Consider the following 20,432-nt stretch of genomic DNA (forward strand, 5'->3'; position numbering starts at 1 on the left):
GCATGCATTTGCATAGATCATTCAGATTCCTGCATTATTGTTCAAGCGGGCCATCTAAAAGGTGCAATAGTAAAGGTCCTCTTACCCGATTGTGGTCAGCTGTAGGTCCAAACGGAACACCAACAGTAAGTGGTCACATGGGGCAGAAATGCAGGAAATATTCCACGGCATACTCTAACATTTCCGTATCCAAAACAATCCAATTCCACATCATTGGTGCTGATTTTGACTCTAAAATCGTCTAACTTCAGCAGATGAAGTGCTCAGCTCACCTGGCACTGCTCGTGATGCCAACGATCTGCGGAAACCTGGGGTCGGTTTCACTTCTTACAGCAGTCTTGATAGGTTTGAATGAAACAACTCTACCCTCCTCCAAGGCATCTTTGACAGTAGGTGCGTGTGGCCCAGGCAGCTTGTGTACCCTGTCCGGAATTGAACCATTGCCTGTTACTGGCGTACACCATTGGTCTTGCAGTTTTTACACTGGTCGCTGAGTCTCACAATAGACTGATACTGAGGTAAGCTGTCCATTATTAAGAGGTTCATACTTCTAAATTTAACACAACTTTTCCCTGTCCGCATGCAAGAAGCGCAACTCTGCGCCAGGTATAATTTATAACCATTTATGGCTTAAAATATAGTAAATCAAACTATGGAGACTACTCGAGTGTTAAGGTTTCACTTTTTTCCTACTCGTTTTTTTTTTTTTTTTTTTTTTTTTTTTTTTTTAGTAGTCTTTTATGACATATAGTTGCAAATGTTTGTGCAAAAAAAAGGCAGATGCCAAAATTTGTCACTTTTTGTTTAGTTGAAAATTGGTGTGAGTACCTCAATAAATTCCTTCTTTCACTTTTCTAGAGCGCATTTTTCAGCAGTCACTATCGCAGATAGAATTACATTGAAAGGTAAACTGTTTATTAAAAGCTGTAGGCAGATGACACGGGAACACACCATAGGTCACGGCGCCCACCTTGACACATGTCACAGAGCACGTTCACAGCACCTATGAGGTCAGTGAGTTTTTGTTACCATGGCCAGTGTTTAAGTGGAAGCTAACTAGGGACCCCATCCCCAAGGATGCCTTCAAGTTGGAGGCAGAGCAGCTGGACCTGCAGAGTGCCGGATAATACACCGCACCATTTACCTGGGTGAGACCCCTGCACAGTAGATGGCTGATACCTAGAACAGCTGAGACATCCCATACCAGCAGGACAGGCCATTCCCTGCATACCGTCTCACAATAGAAAGACACTGTTTCCTCATCACCTGCATGCCCTGCCTGGCCATCAGCCATTCTACAGCACAAACGGCCTCCCTTCTCCAGTTGTCCCCGTTCTTCAAACTGAGGACCTGACCACCACATGTTCTATTGAAGGACTCTCTTCAGTATATGAAGATCCCTGCAAAAATACATTCCCCCCCCCCCCCCCCCCCCCCAGTGTTGAGATTACTACTACACCCAGCATCACCATCAGTAGTTCTGGTCCAATTGCAAGATTCTTAACCCAATTCAACTGCGCTATACCTTGCTCGCTATACACGGCAGGCTGCCTCTGCTGCCATCTAGCGGCCAGTATTGATATATCAAGAAAAAAAACAATTACTTTTTCACATTAGGTGTCACTTAACTGTAACCTGTCATATAATATACACCAAACACATACACTGCCAATATAGTGCGTCACGCCCATAGTGTGTTAAGCAGAAGACTCAAGTTTCTACAAGGAGGATGACATTTAAAAAAAACGATAGCCACGCGCAACACCGTATAGTGGTCATTATCTTGGAAAGGCCCTAAATCCCACGCTACCTGTGAATACGACTCAAGCACCTTCCAGTTTACTCCTCACTGGCACAGCGACCATGAGCCGTATAGAAACCAAAGCAGGAAAACCTAGCCAAAGCTCACAACATTTAACCAAAAAGTCAGCAGTGCTGCAGGCAACTCCTTAGGTGAATCATCCAACATGTTGATGGAGGGCCTGCAGCCCCCATCGAACATCAACAGAGAGAACCCAAGCCATAATGATTCAGAGGGCGCAGACTCCGATCTTCCAGAAAACCTTCTAGCCCAGATACAAACACTATTGCAGAAGGAACTTTCCAAGATTTCTTCCGAAATCACAACTAAACTATCTAACGAATTTTGGGACCTTAGCCAGAGAACAATAGTCCTAAGGAGACAGAATGGACAATGCCAGCAGAGTACTAGACTCCCACGAAAAAGAGTAACTGCATGAGGAGATACACTTTCTCAATGACAAATTATAAGATGTGGAAAATAGGGCGTGTAGAGACAATATAGGCATCCGAGGGCTCCCCTGATCTGTCAGAGACCTACAGACAACAGTGACGGCATTGTTCCAGGAGCTTTGCCTGAGCATCTCAATCAAATGATTAGAACTTGACAAAACCAAACCCAAATCGTGCCCCTAGGGACATTGTGCTAAAACTTCACTTCCACCGCACTAAGAAGGAATTGATGCACGCAGCACGAGCCTCCCACAAGCTAACATTCCAGGGCTTTGAGTACCAGATGTTCCCCTACCTAGCACCATCGACACTATCCAAGAGCAGAGCAGAGCCCTCAACCCATACTTAATGATCCTGCAATGGGAAAAAATCCAATCTAAATGGGGCTTCCCATTTAAGCTAACCATGACAAAAAGCATACTGTTCTATCCCCTGAGGGCGCCCGTCACTGCCTCAAGGAGCTACAGCTATAGCAACCTCCATCTCAGCTGGGTTCCGCAGCTTCATCACCTACTCCCTCCTCACCTTTTAAACCTGCATCTGGGCCCAGAGAGAAAATTGCCACAACTCTCAAGCATAACCCACAGTCAGGCACTCGCAGCACTCCAAAAGGCCTCCGAGATGACATGACCTGACAACTTTCTGCCTCGCCTGCGGTGGACATTCCTCCTCATCCTGACATGCAAGAGACCATCCAACAAAGAAACCCAAGAAAAACCTACTAAACGAATGAGGGAAACATACTGAGAAAGAAATAATCCTGGCGACGACTGCTTAGTGGAACTGTACAAAGAATCCTCTAAACTAGTTAAAATATAAAAACAGTTAGCACTTTGCTTTCATAACCAGGCTGTCTCTTGCCCAGATTCCCCTTCCTCTTCTCCAGAATGGATTGGTACCTAATTAATTAAAAACTAACTTCTATTCTAGCTGATAGACATGGGGAATTCCTGAAAATATGGACCCCATGGCTAGAATATACTATCCCTCCACAAGGTAACAGATCCCTAACCTCAATGTGATGATAACAGTAACAAAAAACACCTATTATAACTCTACCCTATAGCACGAAGCCACCCCATGCGAAAAACCTCCTCATCTCCAGGACCCCCCTCTTCTCCCCTTCCCTCCCCTTACCTATCCCCTCTTTCCATTTAATTCAGGTTAGGCCCTGGCCAGGCCGCCAGCATTCAGGTTATTTTATATAACAATTCAACTCCTGGATTGAACCGGGACTCAAAAGAGAGGATTATGTTACACCTTGCCTTTCTGCTATGTTTTCCTTCTCTCTCTTTCCCCAATCTGTATAATGGGAAAAGCATTTGTTTAGTATTAACAAGACTGGAATTCATTCTAATTAATGTTTACTGCATTATTGTGATTTCATAAACTTCAAATAAAAATGACAGTATTACAAAAAAAAAAAAAAAGAAAAGAAAATGAAAGAACCTCACCCCCTGCTGCAGCCGATTACTGGACTGGTCTTCGCTTGCCTCCTCGTCTGACCTGCATAAGGGAGTGCTACCAAATGCAGTTCCAGTCTCATGATGGGAGAACGGAGCAGCTCAGACCAAACTAGCAGGGGGAAGCAAAAGGTGAGGCGTGTAACACCACAGATAGCGCTGCGGAATAAGTTGGCGCTATACAAATAAAGATTATTATTAATATTATTATTATTATTGCTATTTAGGGCAGTATGGATGGGGAGATCGTGTTGAAGTTGATAACTTACAAAGGGTGCCGAAACTGTAAGGAGTCAAAGATGTCTATCAAATTCTGCAGTGACAAGTCATGGATGGGATAAGTCATCGTGGTGATCTGGCCGGATGAAGAAGAAAAGGGAACGTGAACAACTCCAGTAAGAATGGATGCTCCCTATGATCACTGGGTATAACGCTACTGTAATCACTTTTACCTTTGTGTAGAGTGGTACCTACAATTATGTGGTCCCTGTATGGGGATAATGCTCAATGACAATATAGTGATAATGGTCATGGTATGGTGGTATTATTTGCTAAGTATATATGAATACAATTTTGTATATGTAGGGGAGCGGGGCATACTGTATGCCATTGGACTTGTGTTCCTGATGTTCATCACTACTAGGGCATTGCTAGAGTTGTAGGAGACAAAGCAGCTATAGTTGGCATTTTACCTCTAGCACAATATTGTCTGACTGTATTATTAACACCGCTTTACTCTGATGTCCAGTTAGACTCTGGGACTTTCATCTGGTGTATGACCTTTTCCAGCTAAAAATCTCCTCTTCGAGATCTTTATAAATAGCAGTTTCTCGTCTTTGCAGAGTAGGCCTTCTCAGTCGGGTCATCAAGTTCGAATTCCTTCTTCTTGTGAACCACTTTTTCTTTTCTTCTGTACGGAAAAACTCTGTTACAGATCTAAAATAGTCTAATGTAACTTCATGACTCCAGGCTACAGGTGATTCCGTAAGGAAGCCGCAATGACCTCCGCAATGTGTTAACAGAAGTAAAAAGTAAGGGTTGGTTCTGAAAAGTTCAATAGGGAGCGTCGTCTGTGGTGATCCTCGGATGGGGTCATCCATGCTACAGATACATAGCACAGGGACTGCAACTTCATCCACATCACGTAGGGGCTCATTGCGTTCCCAGTAGCTGTCCCAGCTTAATCGCCTATTCTCACACTGGCAATGTAATGTCTCATGAAGTTCTTGTAGCGAATTGCTTCCAAATAGTTTCCCAGTAGATACAACTTCTCCTAAAGCTGTGAAATATCTGCAGCGTAGAACACAAGAGAAACAAAACTGTAATTGTAGCCCATAACAAGCAGATTTCATAGAATGGGTTCCCACAAAAAACACATACTACATATTTGGATTTGTAAATCTAATATTGTGACGTTTTAAAGGGGTTATCCACAGCATATGTCATCAATAGTTGATCAGGTGCTCAGGTGAGTATCTGTCACTTCAGCCCATACCAGGCACAGTATATAGCGGCTGTACCTAGTATTCTCAGGCCATGTGCACTGGCCTGATGAAAGGCCGTGGCGATCAGTCAAGCACCGTGGCCTCTTCAATAAGCTGATCGGTAGGAATTTCGAGTGCCGAACCCCACTGATCGACTATTGATTACATATATTAAGGATACATCAATAGTTCAGTCCCAGAAAAGACCTTCAAAGTTATTGAATGTTGGACTGATTCTTAAAGGGGGTTTTCAAGACTTCAAAAAAAAAAATGCCAAGGACAGGAAATAGCCACAATTAACAAACTACAGAGTACTCACCGGTTAGCTGTCCAGCAAAGCTATGCCAGTCCCGGGAGGCCCTGCAGTAGTCACAGGCTGTTCATGTAACCACTGCAACCAATCACTGGCCTCAGTGGTCATATGTGCATAGATGGCATGTGCTAAGGCCAGTGATTGGCTGCAGTGATCATATGAATGATGATACCAGAAGCATGTGAACACTGCACCAGCTTCTGGTACTACAGTGGTTGGGCATCTGACAAGTAAGTACAGCTTAGTTTGCCATTTTGTGCCATTCATTGCCTTTAACCTTGTTTTTGTAAGTGTCAGAAAACCCTTTTTAAATGTTAATGTTAGGGGCCTCCCACAGAATCTTCTCTCAACACCCAAGAGTGTTCAACTGTTCTTCTGATAACCATATAATTTATAAATTATATGTGTGGCGCAGAGTGTTAAGGCAGCAAAAACGCAGTCCTAAGCTCTCACTCACAACCTGAAGGTTGCGAGTTCAATCCTCGCAAGGTTCAGGTAGCTGACCCAAGATCAACTCAACCTTCCATCCTTCTGAGGTCGGTAACACGAGTACCCAGCTTGGTGGGGGGTAATAATAAATTACTTGAAAGTGCTATGGAATAAGTTGGCGTATACAAATGGCAAGAGGATCAGCTGGACAACTTCAACCTTGGCTTGAATACTTGCCCACAGAATTTTTTGAATGTTCCTAAGTCACTTACTACCCTCATATTGGATAAGGGGCTTTCATATTGGTGGGTGATGCCTCTTTTGCCTAATGATGGAGCAGAGTGGGAGATCTTTCTGCCTTTATGTAAACTACTGCATTTTCTCTAAGACTGGTACCTTTCCATGATTTGCTGCTCGAAATGCACATTGATGGAAGAAGACCATGTGGAGCCCTTCTATTCCCATAAATAATTGGGCTCCTTGGTAACCCCACAGGGATCATTTGTATTTGGGCCTTATCTCTAAGGCATTGGGAATCAAATCCGTTACTCTCTTCTTTGATATTTTTACCAATGTGTATTTGCATTGTTGTTAAACCTTCCACCGTTTCCATCCCCGTTTACGGCACACTGTTAAACCCCACCACGATCCACATGTGAATGCCCACTTTTCATCCAAATTTACATAAGGTCTTCACCATTTGCTGCCCATTTCATGGGATATTATTGAGGAAGATGGGACTGGTGGGAGGTGACATCCAACCCAATTTGACATTAAAGGGTAGCTTACATAGTAGGAGTAAAAAAAAACATATGCCATCCAGTTCAGCCTATCACCCCCACCCCCATGTTAATCCAGAGGAAGGCAAAAAAAAACCATGAGGTAGAAACCAATTTTTGTCATTTTAGAGAAAAAAAAATTCCTTTCTGACTCAAAATCAGGAAATCAGAATAAACCCCTGGATGAACAGCCCTTCTGGAGTAATTTGTGACAAGAACGTGCAATATTATGGTACTGAAGAATCAATCCAGGTAAACCGTAAGAACATGCCATAGTGTGTACTTGACTAATAAGCGTTTCTGACTGCATTATAACTTGTATGCATATTTTAGTGGCTTCCCCACTCTGAAGACTCTTTCTAAGATCCCCTCCACACAGGGGTGAATTTGCATTGTGGAATCCGGGGCGGGCATCCGTCTCCGGGTTTCGCAGCAAATACCGTCCATAGCATGCTATGGAAAAGTGATTCTTCCTGCACATGAACGGAAGGCAAGTGTGATTTCTGCTTGCGACAAAAAAATCACAGCATGCTCCATTTTTGTGCGGTGTCCACGTGGACGGCTTCCACTGAAGAACATTGCAGACAGTTCGTGAATTCTTCGTCCTCGCCTAGCAACGACACGGGAAAAGTAAATATTTGAAGAAAATAATCTGTACTACGCATGTCTGACGGTGAGTCGTGCGAACCAACCATGGTACCGATGAAAAGACAAATGACAGGTACGCATGGATGCTGCAGCTGCCAGTGCCAGGTTCCAGTGTCAATTAGACCGTGTGCATCAAGAAACGACAATAGTTGCCAGCAGCAAATGAAGGCACAACTGCCTGTGGTGTTCACAGCCCTCCAGAGTGAGGATAAAAAATGCAAAGCCGAAGAGTGGATCCGGATCTTGACCCAAATCCATGGCAGCCTTTGCAGTCGCCTAATTGTCAGTCTTTTATGAGTCTGGCTCCAGGAGGTACTGGCTGCTATAATGTTTCTTCAAACTCCGAAGCACCGCACTCCCCAGTCCACAATTCTAAGTCTGCTTGAAATGAACTACCATAGCAGAGGGTTCTCATCAATGAGCTGTGGGACCTTTCCACCTTCGATGCTATGGTCAATCATTGGTAGCAGTTTTTAACCACATTTTAACTATAATTTTACACTGAAACGACTGACCAGTGCAGCTATCAATCACTTTTAGGAGTGATTGATCAAATTGGACTAATCAAAGTGCTAATGGCCACTTGTCTGTGAGTGCTTGACATGCTCCACCCCCTGATCTCATGACGGCGACATCATCGCAGGTCCTAAAGAATATATAAAACACAGAGCCTGACAGCAGCCATGTGCTCACAGGACCTGTGATGGTGTCACCATCATGTGATCAGTCACATGGTCTCTGAGCGCCGCCCCTGACCACATGCCTGTGACGTCATTGCAGGTTCTAAACCAGCAGAGCCTGACCACATAACGGTGACATCATCACATGTGTGCACTGAATGAGGGATTACAGGCGGACTACATCCCCCACAAACCCACACGGCCTCAGTTGCTGTGGATACAGCAGTACTCAGTCTGGCAGTTTGTAGCTGGTTGTGAGACAGCTGCACAACTGTGTAGAGACTCCAATAAATCATACCTCACAAATGTACACATACATAATTCACGCTGCATGTTGACCAACAACACTGAAGCATAGTCCTTCACCGTTATCTTCACATCTGAATGCGATAGCCTGTCATCTCAAGTGCTAATGCCGCCAACACCAATCCAGCCTTCATCTAATCGTCAACGGTTGTCCAGTGTTGAAAGTAACCGTCCATGTCGTGCAAACATGTCACCACAGAGGGTTCAATGCCGCTGTGCAGCTTACATGGCACAGCGACAAGCCACGCTTTCACCTCACCCACCAGCTGACGTTTGTAAATCTTGTGCAGCAGATATCCAAAAGCTACAAGCTAACATGTCTCCTCAGTGAGCAGCTGAAGTTCATAAATCACATGCAGCTTATATGCGAACGCAAGGAGCCAACACTTCTCGTAAATCACTGTTTGCAATGTTCTGGAAAATTGTAAATAATGCCAATAGCTTACTATTTGCACGGAAATTTTTGCACCAAATCCAATTCCTTACAGTGTATATTAGTGTATATTGCTCGATCGAGTATTGTCCTTAGCAAGTATCTCCGGCGCGGGTGACAGGTGAGCAGGGGGGAGCGGGGAGGGGCAGCCGAATCTTTGCTCCCGAGCGGTCAGGTACTCGCTAAGGGCAATGCTCGATTGAGCAATTGCCCTTAGCGAGTATGCTCGCTAATCTCTAGTTGTGACTTTTCAATGAGAGTTTCTGAATAGTTCCAGTGTAAAAGCCAGGTATAGGGGAAGTGACATTTCTCTCTAACAAGATATATCAACCTTTTTTTTTAATCTTTACATGCAATATTGATTTAAGGAAAAGTGCAGATGATATTTGGATGGCTGCCCCCTTCCCTCTGTGCTACGTTACTGCATTGTAGTTATTTTGATACTTTACCGGCATTTAGCATGGTGTTCTATGCCTTAGTTTCTCCTTATAAAGGTACTTTAAGAATATACTATATTTCAGATAGTCACTCAGAAAAGTTGCTTTTACACAGTGATGATTGTTCATTATTTGTCTGCTGATATATCGTTCATATAGAGCAGTGGTTTCCAAACTTTTTCAGCCATGGAGCCCTTTTTGAAGCAAAAGTTTCTCGTGGAGCTCCAACGTGTGGTCAGGGGAGGGGTTAGGGGCGTGGCTTACCACAACATAATTTTTACCTCCGTCATTATAAAAAGGACAGAGCCATTTAAAAAAATAAATAAAAAAAAGAAAACAGGGAGGAACGCTGGAGCACTGGATGGGCTAGTGATATACATCATACTTAAATTACAATGCTCCAGAATTAAATCTCGCACCACATGTCAATATCCACACGGGTTTTGCGCAGATTTTTTCCACAGCGTGGGGTCGAGATTTTCAACATCTTATCCACTTTGCTGCTACAGCTACTGTAAATTCTGCAGCAAATCCATTCCATGTAGTAATAGTGACCCCCTATATTGGTGGCCCCAGTAGTAATAGTGACCTTCACAGTGGCCCCAGGAGTAATAGTGACCCCCATAGTGGCCTCAGTAATAATAGTGACCCCCACAGTGGCTTCTGTAGTAATAGTGACCAACACAATGGCTATAGTAGTAATATTAACCCCCTCAGTAATGTTAACCCCACAGTGGCTCCAGTAATATTAACTCCCTTAGTAATATTAACCCCACAGTAATATTAACCCCACAGTAGTCACAGTATTAACCCCCTCAGTAATATGAACCCCAAATCAACCCCAGTAGTAATAGCCCCCCAACCCATATACTTATCTTCTCCTTGCAGTCAGCGCTGCTCCTCCTCTGCTCAGCGCTGATGCCCGGGTGCACACTGACAGTAGCGTGTGTGCCCAGAACGCTTCCTCCCTGAGTCCTCTCCTGCAGAACCAAGGAGGAGAGGACTCCGGGGAGGAGGATCCCGGATGAAAACTGACGTCAGCGTGTACACCGGGTTCAGCGTTGCAGCCTGATTGTCGGAGCCCCTGACTGTCGCGTGCGGAGCCCCAAGGGCTCTGCAGAGGAAAGTTTGGGAACCGCTCATATAGAGGATCTCCATGCAAATTAATTAGTAAGCTGTTCATGTGCAGGCATATGCGAGCAAAAACACGACAATACGCAGTTCCATACACCAGTAAAATACTGTGATTTTTACACAGTATATTACAATACAACTGTGTGAGCCTGGGCTACAGGAGAGATTTATATCATGCCTTGCCATAAACACCAAAAACTAAACTGCACCTGAAAAGTATAAATAAGGCCTTTAAAAGTAGCTTCAGCTAGAACCCATGAAGGTGTATCTGCTAAACTAGCAGTTGAGAGTTGCACCCTTAACTGTGGCAAGTCAGTTTTGCAATAGAGGTTGTAGCTATCATAGACTACACTGTGCTACATTATAGCAGCATCCCATTAATTTGAGCTTTGCATTACCTGCTAAGAATGACTTTTTGATAAATCAGGAGAGACCATTCATAAAACCAAGGCAGCCTTGTTTCAAACCACTCTTGGCAGCGGAACACTGGTGAAATGCAGGCCACGGCTGTCATGTAGCTGGACGAGCCACATTCTCCAAGATAAGAAAGCAACAGTCCAGACCCAAGTCCTTCGCTTGCAGCAAAAAGCATTGAACTTGGATGCCTATAACGAATATAATCTACAGCTTCTTTTAGGTCTTCAGGTTCTCCAAAATCCTGCAGTCTAGGTGTTGTCAGTGGACAATCGTTTTGCCCACGTCTGTTAAAAATGACTGGATAGTAGCCTTTTTCTAATGCAAGCAGGCAAAGATGATGAACGTTTCTAGTCAGCTTTCCAAAAGGGTTAGGAATAACCAGGAGTACTGGTGGGTTATCTGTGACGTTTGTCCCCCTTCTTGTTTTTACACTTTGCCTTGGTCCCACTACCCAGTCCAAAGCAATGATGCCACCATCTGTGAGCTGTAGGTTTTCCCTGGCTAACTCCAAAGCATTATCAGGAGGAAGGAAGTGTTGAATAAGGGTCTGAAGGTTTGGCCAACGACTCCACCACCAGTGTATTGGCTCCAGGACTAAGCGCTGAATATCTTTAAGCAGCCATTGGGCAAGAGCTGATGGTTTGCATATAAGTTGGTATCCTTCTGGAAGAGATTCCCAAGAGTCTCCAAAGTCATCTTCAAAGCAATCTTCCTCTTCAGTTTCTCCAGGACATTCTTGTTTGACCTTTGTAGACCAAAACTTGATCTTGGAAATACAACCCATAAGGAAATGCATCCAGGAACAGATTGTCCGCCACAAACCTTGTAATGAAAACATAATGTTGATGCAACTTCTGGAGAGACCTCGGAGCTGCCTCTTCCTGATTTGTTATCCTTTAACCTATCATTAACACAAGCATTTTACTATCTCTCTTACTTAGCAAATATTTTATTTTTTTAAGTCCGCAGCTCTCCATTGGCTTTGAGGTTTAGTAAAGGTTGAGCTGTTCTTGTGCCAAAGTGTTTGAACAGTGATTCATGTTTGTGTTCAAGTGAAGCCTGCAGCTACAGGGCATCCTCCTTGGTGTCAATGCCCTGCTGGGCTGTGACCTACCAGGATTGGTAAAGTTCATTGCAGTAAGATAAAATCATGTTTGGACTGGAAATTCTGTATTCAACCCACCTATCTCATGGGTTACATGGAAATACATGTAATAATAGGCAGTTAAAAACTGGTTTCATCGCAACTATCAAGTAACTTTGGTGCTTATATTTCCTTTTTTGGCAGATATTCACATCAGCTCAAGAAACTACATTTGTAGTTGGCTTTTTTTCAAATTTAATATCAAGAGGATCAATATGATCACTTATCTGTGGATCTCCAGATGCTGTTGTAGAATGGGAGCATGAAGGCCCATTTAGACACAACGATTATCGCTCAAAATTCGCTCAAAAGCCGTCTTTTGAGCGATAATCGTTGTGTCTGACTGCACTGACATCGCACAGTTTTCGTTAAGCCGTTGCTCATCGTTGTCTTTCAGCATGCTGAAAGACAATGATGAGCCTTATCAGGAATTCACAGTGGAATACAGCTGATACTATTGTTTCAGCTGTATCCCGCTCCCTGAAAACAGGCGGGGTATGAAGAACACAGCTCTCCAGTTGTGTTCTTCATCCCCCGCTCGGAGAGCTTGGCTGTATAACTCCGAGCAGAGAACAGCTGGGTGCAGAAGACATGCGGCCCCAGTGCATAGGCAGGAGGGAGATAAGGGGGTTAAGGACAGCTCTACTCAGGGAGCAGCCCCCTCAATCTGGAGCAATAAGGATCTTTCCTCCTCCCTCTCTAGAAAGGTCAAGAAGATTCTGGGCTGATATATAAGGGCCTCTAAGCTACACATTGGAGAGAGGAAAGCAGAACAGGGCTAAGTAAGAGGGTTGCAACAGAAGTTTTTACAGACTACAGAGGTACTTCTGGGCAGAAGGGAGGAAGTGCTGGGACTCTGACAGTAGCGTGCACCTATCTGCTGGCACCAGAGTATGATTGCAATAAGAGTGGCCTGCTACAGAGAGGAGGGAGGATAGCTGGACAGAAATGTACCTTGGAATTGGGGAGACGTCACTGAGAAATCCCAGGAGTAGCTGCTGCATGTTGACCGGGGGTGCTATATAACTGGACTAGGACCAGGTAAAATATTTCAAAGGGCTTACGCGTTGGGTTGTAAGTGAGGCCAGCCTCATTAAAAACCAAATAGTGTGAACACTAAAAGTGGATTTTGAGGACTAAGCAAGCCTGCTAGTGCAGTTGGCTGGACCAGAGCCAGGTGGGGGAGCAGTGGAACAGCAGCTTTTTGTCACGGTGGCACCATTGTTCTCCTCACTGGAAAATATGCATTTCTGGTGCAGCTTCTGACAGGTGGAAAGGGGAATTGTCAAATTTGTGACGCCAGTCTGCATGCAGACCAAAACCTGTGCTAGACAGAATAATAATATAAAAATAAGAAAAATAAAATAACATTTCTTTTCCCTGAAGCATAGTGCAGTACCTCAGCACAGATGGGGAATGGTGGGAATGGGCTCCAGGAGGCAGAATGAGCGGTGCAAACATTGAACAGTTTATTTCTTCAAAATAACAAGAATCTTCAGCTTTCTTTAGTGCAATTGGAGAATTACTTTGCATTTTCTGTACAATTCAAAGTTACATTTCTTTAAAGTGCAGTTCACAAGTTACTTTATTTAGAGGAAGTAGCACTACAATTAGCACATTTGCAGGTATGAGTCACAGACTTTCTATCTGGACAACAAATGGTCCTACTTTTTGGTCCTACCTGCGAAGCACCCTGTGAAAAGCTCTCCCTGGTTGACAGCTCTGTATTCTAAGTTCTCATTCTGTGTTATATGTACCCCCAATATCCCATGTCTCTAGCAGCTACTCATACAATCCATGCTGTGCTGCTAATTGGTGTAGTACATTGTATGATCATAATTGTGGGCATATTTCGGTGTAATTTGAGTAGAAGGGACTTGGCTTCTTCCCCAATGAGCCTGCATGACACAGATATTGCAGTGTGGATTTTGTCCAATGGCGGGTTTGCTTTCTTTCACCAGACCAAGCTATACTATCCTGCCCATTAGGGGGCAACAGAAAGGCAGAATGGAACCATAATGCCACTGTGAGTCTTATCCTAGGGTTGCCTTTAGCAGGGTAGATGGGCTGATTCCTCTATGCCTTTTTTTAATTAAAAATGGAAGACATTCCCAATAACTTCTTACGGCCATGTTTCCCATCTTTGTACTCCCGATTTTTTATCACTTTTTAAAAAAATAAATAAATGAGAAGCGCTCATTGGCTGAACACAGTAAGAAGGCCACCTGGTTACCTGTGAAAAGTACCTAAACTCTGTTCACTCCGGCAACCTAGTTACAGTCTACCAAATCACCATTGCTCCTATTGGTCAGAATGGCATTGTTTGCTGCTCTGTTCTACCTGGCAGAGAAGAAATACTTGACAGAAGCCAAGATGATTCATTATAGCTGCCAAAAAATGTAATGGTGATGACAACTCCGTAAAGCTTAATAAATAGTCTAATGCTTATTACTCATTATCCTAAGGCATGTAAGACTTAGTTACAGGGGTTGTGTTGGATTTTGGGGGCTTTTACTACTGATGACCTATCCTTGTTGATTTGCAAGACTCTGCCATTTCAGATCCTTACCAATCAGCTGTCAGTTGCCAGTGAGCACAGTGGTGGAAGTAGATAGCACTGTCTGTAATGCAGTGGCCCAGATTGGTACTGTAGGTACCACTCCCATTCAATTCAGTGAGAGCTGTGCCTCTAGTACCAATCTGAGTCGCTGTAATGTTGACACACTACCTGCTTCCAGTACTGTCTACAATGATGACTGGCCTGGTAAACAGCTGATGGGTGTGGGTTCCAAGTGGCGGACCTCCGCTAATGAACTATTGATGACTTTTCCTGAGGATAGGTCATCAGTAGTAAAAGTTCTGGACAACCCTTTTAATGCACAATAGTTCCCCTCCTGACCATTTCTTAGTAATATAAATACCCATAAATATGTTCTTTGTCTCCTTTTTCTATACATTTGTTTAATGAACTGGAGTGCCCTCTAGTGGGCTCTAGATGTATTTGCGCAAAAAGCATTTAATAAGGGTATGTTCCCACAGCTTAAAAATGTTGAGTAATCTCCACAGTAGAAAATACTCAGTAACTCCACAGCAAATCTGCAATGTAAAGTCCACACTAAATTTGTACCAATTGGTGTGGATTTCAGAACCCGTATTGAAAATATGCAGCATAAATTGACGCTACTTATTTAAAATCTGCAGCACAGGTCAATTTACAAGAGGAATCCTGTAAAAGGCTGCGAACTACAGATAGTGAGCGGCATAAGGGGGTCGTCCTTTATAAGTTTTGCAGAAGACTTTTATTCTGGAGGAACCCATGGGGGTTCCCAAGAGAGAAGATGTAGTTTTTAAAGGAAAGCTGTCACTGGGTGCCTATTGCACTCGTGTAGGTTTTATGCTGGACCGTTGCAACGTTTTAGAATAAACACACTTTAAAGTTTGACTCAGAATCAAGTCTTTGCCTCAAAGAGGTGGGCAATGCCAGCCTCTCCCTGCCTGCTGTATGCTGACTGTCCAATCAACATGCTGCAGGCAGGGAGAAGCTGGCGCCCCACCACCACCTTCCTTTGACTCGGACCTCCATTTCCCTTTAAATTGTAGATAAGAGAACCACGATACAGTCTTGTCTGGACTGAGCTCCCGAAGCATCGTCAGGGAAGCATCGTCTCTGCCATGCCCAGAAGAATCTGTGCCAAATAAGTGCCATCTTGTTTATCCAAGATCAAGAAAAAAATCGACTCCTACACCAAGTGTAATAACTGGGTTATCAAAAAGCAGCGAGAAGGGGCCTGATATGTGTCAGAAGCTATGCTTTCATCTATGTCCCAGGCGGTGAGGAAGTTTGGAGTTAGAAATGGAAGATCTAAACTACTACACTGGGTTTTGTGGATCAATGGCTGTGATTTAAGTGCCAAGTGGGACATTTCCCCTTCCAGCCCTACCCATTGCTCCTATAAACTGACCTGAACCAATCTGCAACTCCCATAAGGACCGCTGCCTGATAATATTGCTTAAAATCAGGTAATCCAATGTGGGTCCAGTATAATGAAATATGCAATGCTTCCGTTTTAGAATAATTCACTTTAACCCCTTAAGGACCAAGAGTGGTAAATATATACGGCACTTGGTCCTGGGCTTTAATCCCCGCCAATAGCAGAAGTACATCACGGGATTAAAGCCTCTGTAAACACCTCTGCAGCCCCACGGACCGTTATGGTGGGATTCTTGTTAAGTGATCGGATTTGCGAATAAGACCTATCTGCTGTAAGGCGCTACCGAGTAACACTCAATACACCCTGGTGAATGCTTTTTTGGCAAAAAAATGTTTTTAAGTAAAACCATTAAATAAAAAAACTGTATACCTCAGCCAGATCTGAACATTGAGAACTTGAAAGCTCTATCCACCTTCTCATCATCCTATCAGGCAGCGTTACACTTTTTTGTATTGGGGCTTTCCATCTGTTCCATTTTTGGAGTATAGAAACTCCAAAGAGTTAAAAGTTTGTTTTTACCACATTGGTTCCAACAGGTTTTCAAAAAAAAAAAAACAGAGAGTTTTCGGTTTGCTTCCGTTCTATTCTTTTTTTTTTTTTCTTTTTTTTTATGGCTCCAATGGAGCTTTCCGTTTTTTTTGTTTTTTTTTAAACTTATTAAAATCAATGGGGAGAAAATGGAAACATTTAATTCCATTTTTTTCCATCTCTGTTCAAAAAATGGAACACAGCAATAGAAAGCCCCAATGCAGGTGTGAACATAGCCTTATCGTTCCAATGGAACTAAATGAGAAATAAAGCTAGTTTGGAGCCATTGTCTTGTAAAAATTCATCATATTGAGCAAATGTTTCCAATTATGATCCAGTGGAAACGGCAGCAATTGTGCAATCAGTGAGAATTCACTTGTTGGTTGTTGATGAAGAATAGTTTAAGATGACCTGGTTGTCCACTTCTGTAGCCGCCCACTCTAGAGTTCCTGTCTGGGCCTGCCTCTTTGGGGGCTACTGGCAGGGGCCAACATGATTTTGTGGGGTAGATTGGAGCTGGGGAAGATGAAGCCAGCGGGTGATTGCTGAGTATGTGCGGCGACATCTCTGACCTTGGTTAAGGAGGCAGGGAGCCATTACATTTTGCTGGACTGTGACCCTGTATTACTAGTACACCCGCTGGTAGGACTGTAACCTTGCCCTGTCCTGCACTCCCTGGTCCTGTTGGTTGGTGATGACTGACGTACTAATAGCTCACTTGTCTTGCAGGTGAGCTGGAGGACAGGTACATCGCACGGTTCAACACATTTTTCAAACTCAATTGTCAAATGCCATGAAGTTTTCAGATTCCCACAAGAGTCAACAAATTTCCTGTGAGCCTCACATACTCGCCCCTCTGCGTTCCTGCACTCCAGGCAAAGGGGCACATTTATGACTGCCGTTATGTCAGAATTCTGGAGTAAGTTGTGATTTTTTTTTTCTGCTACAAATCAATTTAAACAAATGTACTATCGACTTCCACCAAAAAGGGCAGATCTTACACCTCTCACTCGACTTTTTAAAAGTGTCTATAAATGGGGGCGGGGTTTGAGTAAAGTTTTTAAAGACATGGAACTTTTTATAAAGTCGAAAAATTGATTGCAGTCTCGCTCCCCTAGCTGTGTGGTGACTCTGGGCTATTTGAACTCGGGCAAACAGTCTGAGTTAGGGCTTATTCAGATGGGCGTATATTGGTCGGGTTTTTACGCCTCTCTGCAAGGGGGGGGGGGAGGGTCGGGCCAGGAGCCAGTGCATTCAGCTCCCGCCCCCCTCTCCACTGTTTGCAATGGGAGGGGTGGGATAGGGTGGGGCTAAGTTCAGCCCCACCCCTACCATTGCAAACAGAGGCAAGGGGCGGAGGGGGGGGGGCGCGAGCTCAGTGCACTAGATTCCGGCTTGCCCTGCCTCCTCCCCTTGCAGAGAGGAGCAGCGTATATCAGCTGGGCGTGAAAACCTGACCGATATACGCCCGTCTGAATAAGCCCTTAGGCTGCTCTCACACACGTTCAGAAAACTGTGCACAACCACAGCATTTTACCATTTGAACACATCTGACAGCGCTCTTTTAAACACGCAACGATAAAGCAGACAGCACTTGAAAATTGTGGCGTTAAAAACGAGCGCTGGTCTACAAGGCCCCATTGAAATGAATGGCGGTGTTGTACCGCAGTTAGCGCTGCGTTCGGTGCGCCATGCTAATCACAGTACAAAGCATCCAGTGTGAGAGCGGCCTTAGATCCTCTTCACACGGGGCACATTTGCGCATGCAAAATTTAGGTGCGAAATATGCAAAGAATAGAAACCACTGATTCCAATGGGTTTGTTCACATGCACGGTTTTTCCCTGCACATTTCGGTTGTGCAAAAAAACCCGCAGCACGCTCTACTTTTATGCGCAATTGTGCACGCAGAGTCCCCATAGAAGTCAATGGTCATACGCAAATGCGCATGCAATACGCAAGGAGATGCATAAAACACTGCAGAATTGCTCAAGAAAAAGAACATATCTGGAACTCATTAAGGCCCATTTAGACACAACGATTATCGCTCAAAATTCGCTCAAAGCAGTCTTTTGAGCGATAATTGTGGCGTCTAAATACACGGACGTAATTCAGTTTTCGTGCACACTTCGTTCCTCGCTCAATTCTAGTTTTCTAGAATTCAGTGATGAACTCTTATTAGTAGTGCAGGCTGTTATCACAGTCGGCAGCGCTGATAAGATTCTTACAGCCAGGTAGTTCACAGCGGGACACGAGCTGTAAGCGCGCAGAACAATGCAGCTGTTTGCTTATGCAAAACAGCTGTATTGTTCGACAAGCGATAGCAGCGGTGTCCCGCTCGTCCCGCAAAGCTCTTAAGTAGCTACTTAGCTACTGTAGACTATGCAAAGATGATCGCTCAAAACTGTCGCTCAAACTGTCATTTGAGTGATGTTTGAACGATCATCTTTCAGTGTAAATGTGGGTTTAGACTCATTAGCCATTTCAATCAGTATGTTTTAGCCGCGAGAAAATGAAGGTGCCTTGCAGGCACAAAACGTACAGTACAATACACCGATTCACGTGCGAAAAAGCACAGTTAATTCCGCAAATAGGCAGAGCCCAGGCGTGTGCAACTAAGCATACGCTCGTGTGAGGGGGGCCTTAGGGGGCATGCACATGGGCGTTAAAGCTGTGCCTGAGATTCTCGGGCACAGCTCACATTGGACAGCACTCAGATATCCCATCAATGTGCAGAACACGGATGGGACTTGCTGCTGTTTTTTTACTCGGACTGACATCAGTCATACACGCATTCGATTGAACGGGGTGCTATTCCCGTCCAATTTGCGGACCGATTTTTTTCTGTCCGAAAATCGGTTGGAAAAATCGGTCATTTACCCTAAAAAAAGGAATGTCCTATTTTGTAGCCATTTTCATATAAGAATCGCCCATTCAAGTCTACGGCTGCGTTTAAACAAAACGGATTGCACTTATATGATGCGAGTGCGATCCATTTTTATTGCATGTAACCATGGGAACCATAAAAAAAAATGAGAAGCAGGAAGCAAATTTTTAATTAATTTTTTTACATGCTTGAGATGCACGCAAAACTGATGAAAATCGCTAAAATGTAGTAAGATTGCATGAAAAATCTGACTTATTTTTTTAGGACCAAAAAGATGATTCCTCCATCCATGCATGTATTGTACAGCCTTACGTGTGAATTGGCGCACTCCCCTTCACGTATGATGTGCGTCTCATCAGCTCCACGCGCTGTGCCTACACAGAAATCTATGGCCGCTCCCAGCATAGATTTCTGGTATAATTTGCGCCAGTTTCTGGCACAAATTATACATAAACACGTTGGTCTGGGGTGGTCGCGCCCCCTCCTGACGAGCCATGCCCCTTTTTGGGGGTTGGAAAGTGGTAAAGCATGTTGTACCTGTCAAAGTTGGAATCTTTTTTGTGCAAGCAGGAGTTGTGCCAAACTTTAAAAGTTTTTTTATTTTTACCCTAAAAAAAAGGCTTTATAAATCACGCCAATATCTTTATTTAAAGGATCTGCTGTGTGCGGTTGGCATTATGGACCCACTGGGGCCTCACCCACATGAGCGCGTGAAAGTGTGTATTAGGCGTTGTTTTAACGCAGGGGTATGCAAGAGTATATTCCATATCCATAGTGTAATATGCACCAATATAGGGCATTCCGCGTTTTATCCCATGCGTATTTCGTGGATGATATGTACTATTTTGTGATTCAAAAACTGAAGTTGGGGCGTGTCCTAGATAAATGGGCGTGGCATATGGGAATAAAAAAAACTTTATGCAGCGCAATAAGCGCTCCAGCTTTTGTTCCCGTCTTTGGAAGGTGCCAGGGGGAAGCAAATAAACGTTTGTGTATTGATGGACCTGCCCTTTAAGGCTTTTGGTGCCGCCAGAGATCGTCGTCCGGAAGCAAAGAACGCGTCTCCAAACACATAGGAAACCGACCAGGGGAGGGGCGTGTCACTCA

At 44.1% G+C, this 20,432-nt stretch overlaps 1 protein-coding gene across 1 annotated transcript; it reads right to left on the minus strand.

Annotated features, from left to right (window-relative positions):
• Positions 1 to 4,480: 4,480 nt before the first annotated feature.
• On the minus strand, positions 4,481 to 11,614 carry ABHD15 (abhydrolase domain containing 15). Its single transcript, XM_066598596.1, has 2 exons — positions 10,758 to 11,614; positions 4,481 to 5,006 (listed from the first exon to the last, which is right to left on the minus strand). The coding sequence occupies exons 1-2, from the start codon at positions 11,612 to 11,614 to the stop codon at positions 4,481 to 4,483; spliced, it is 1,383 nt and encodes a 460-aa protein (XP_066454693.1).
• Between the last annotated feature and the right edge of the window lie 8,818 nt (positions 11,615 to 20,432).

This window comes from Eleutherodactylus coqui, chromosome 4, assembly GCF_035609145.1.
Source record: "Eleutherodactylus coqui strain aEleCoq1 chromosome 4, aEleCoq1.hap1, whole genome shotgun sequence".
NCBI classification, from domain to species: domain Eukaryota; kingdom Metazoa; phylum Chordata; class Amphibia; order Anura; family Eleutherodactylidae; genus Eleutherodactylus; species Eleutherodactylus coqui.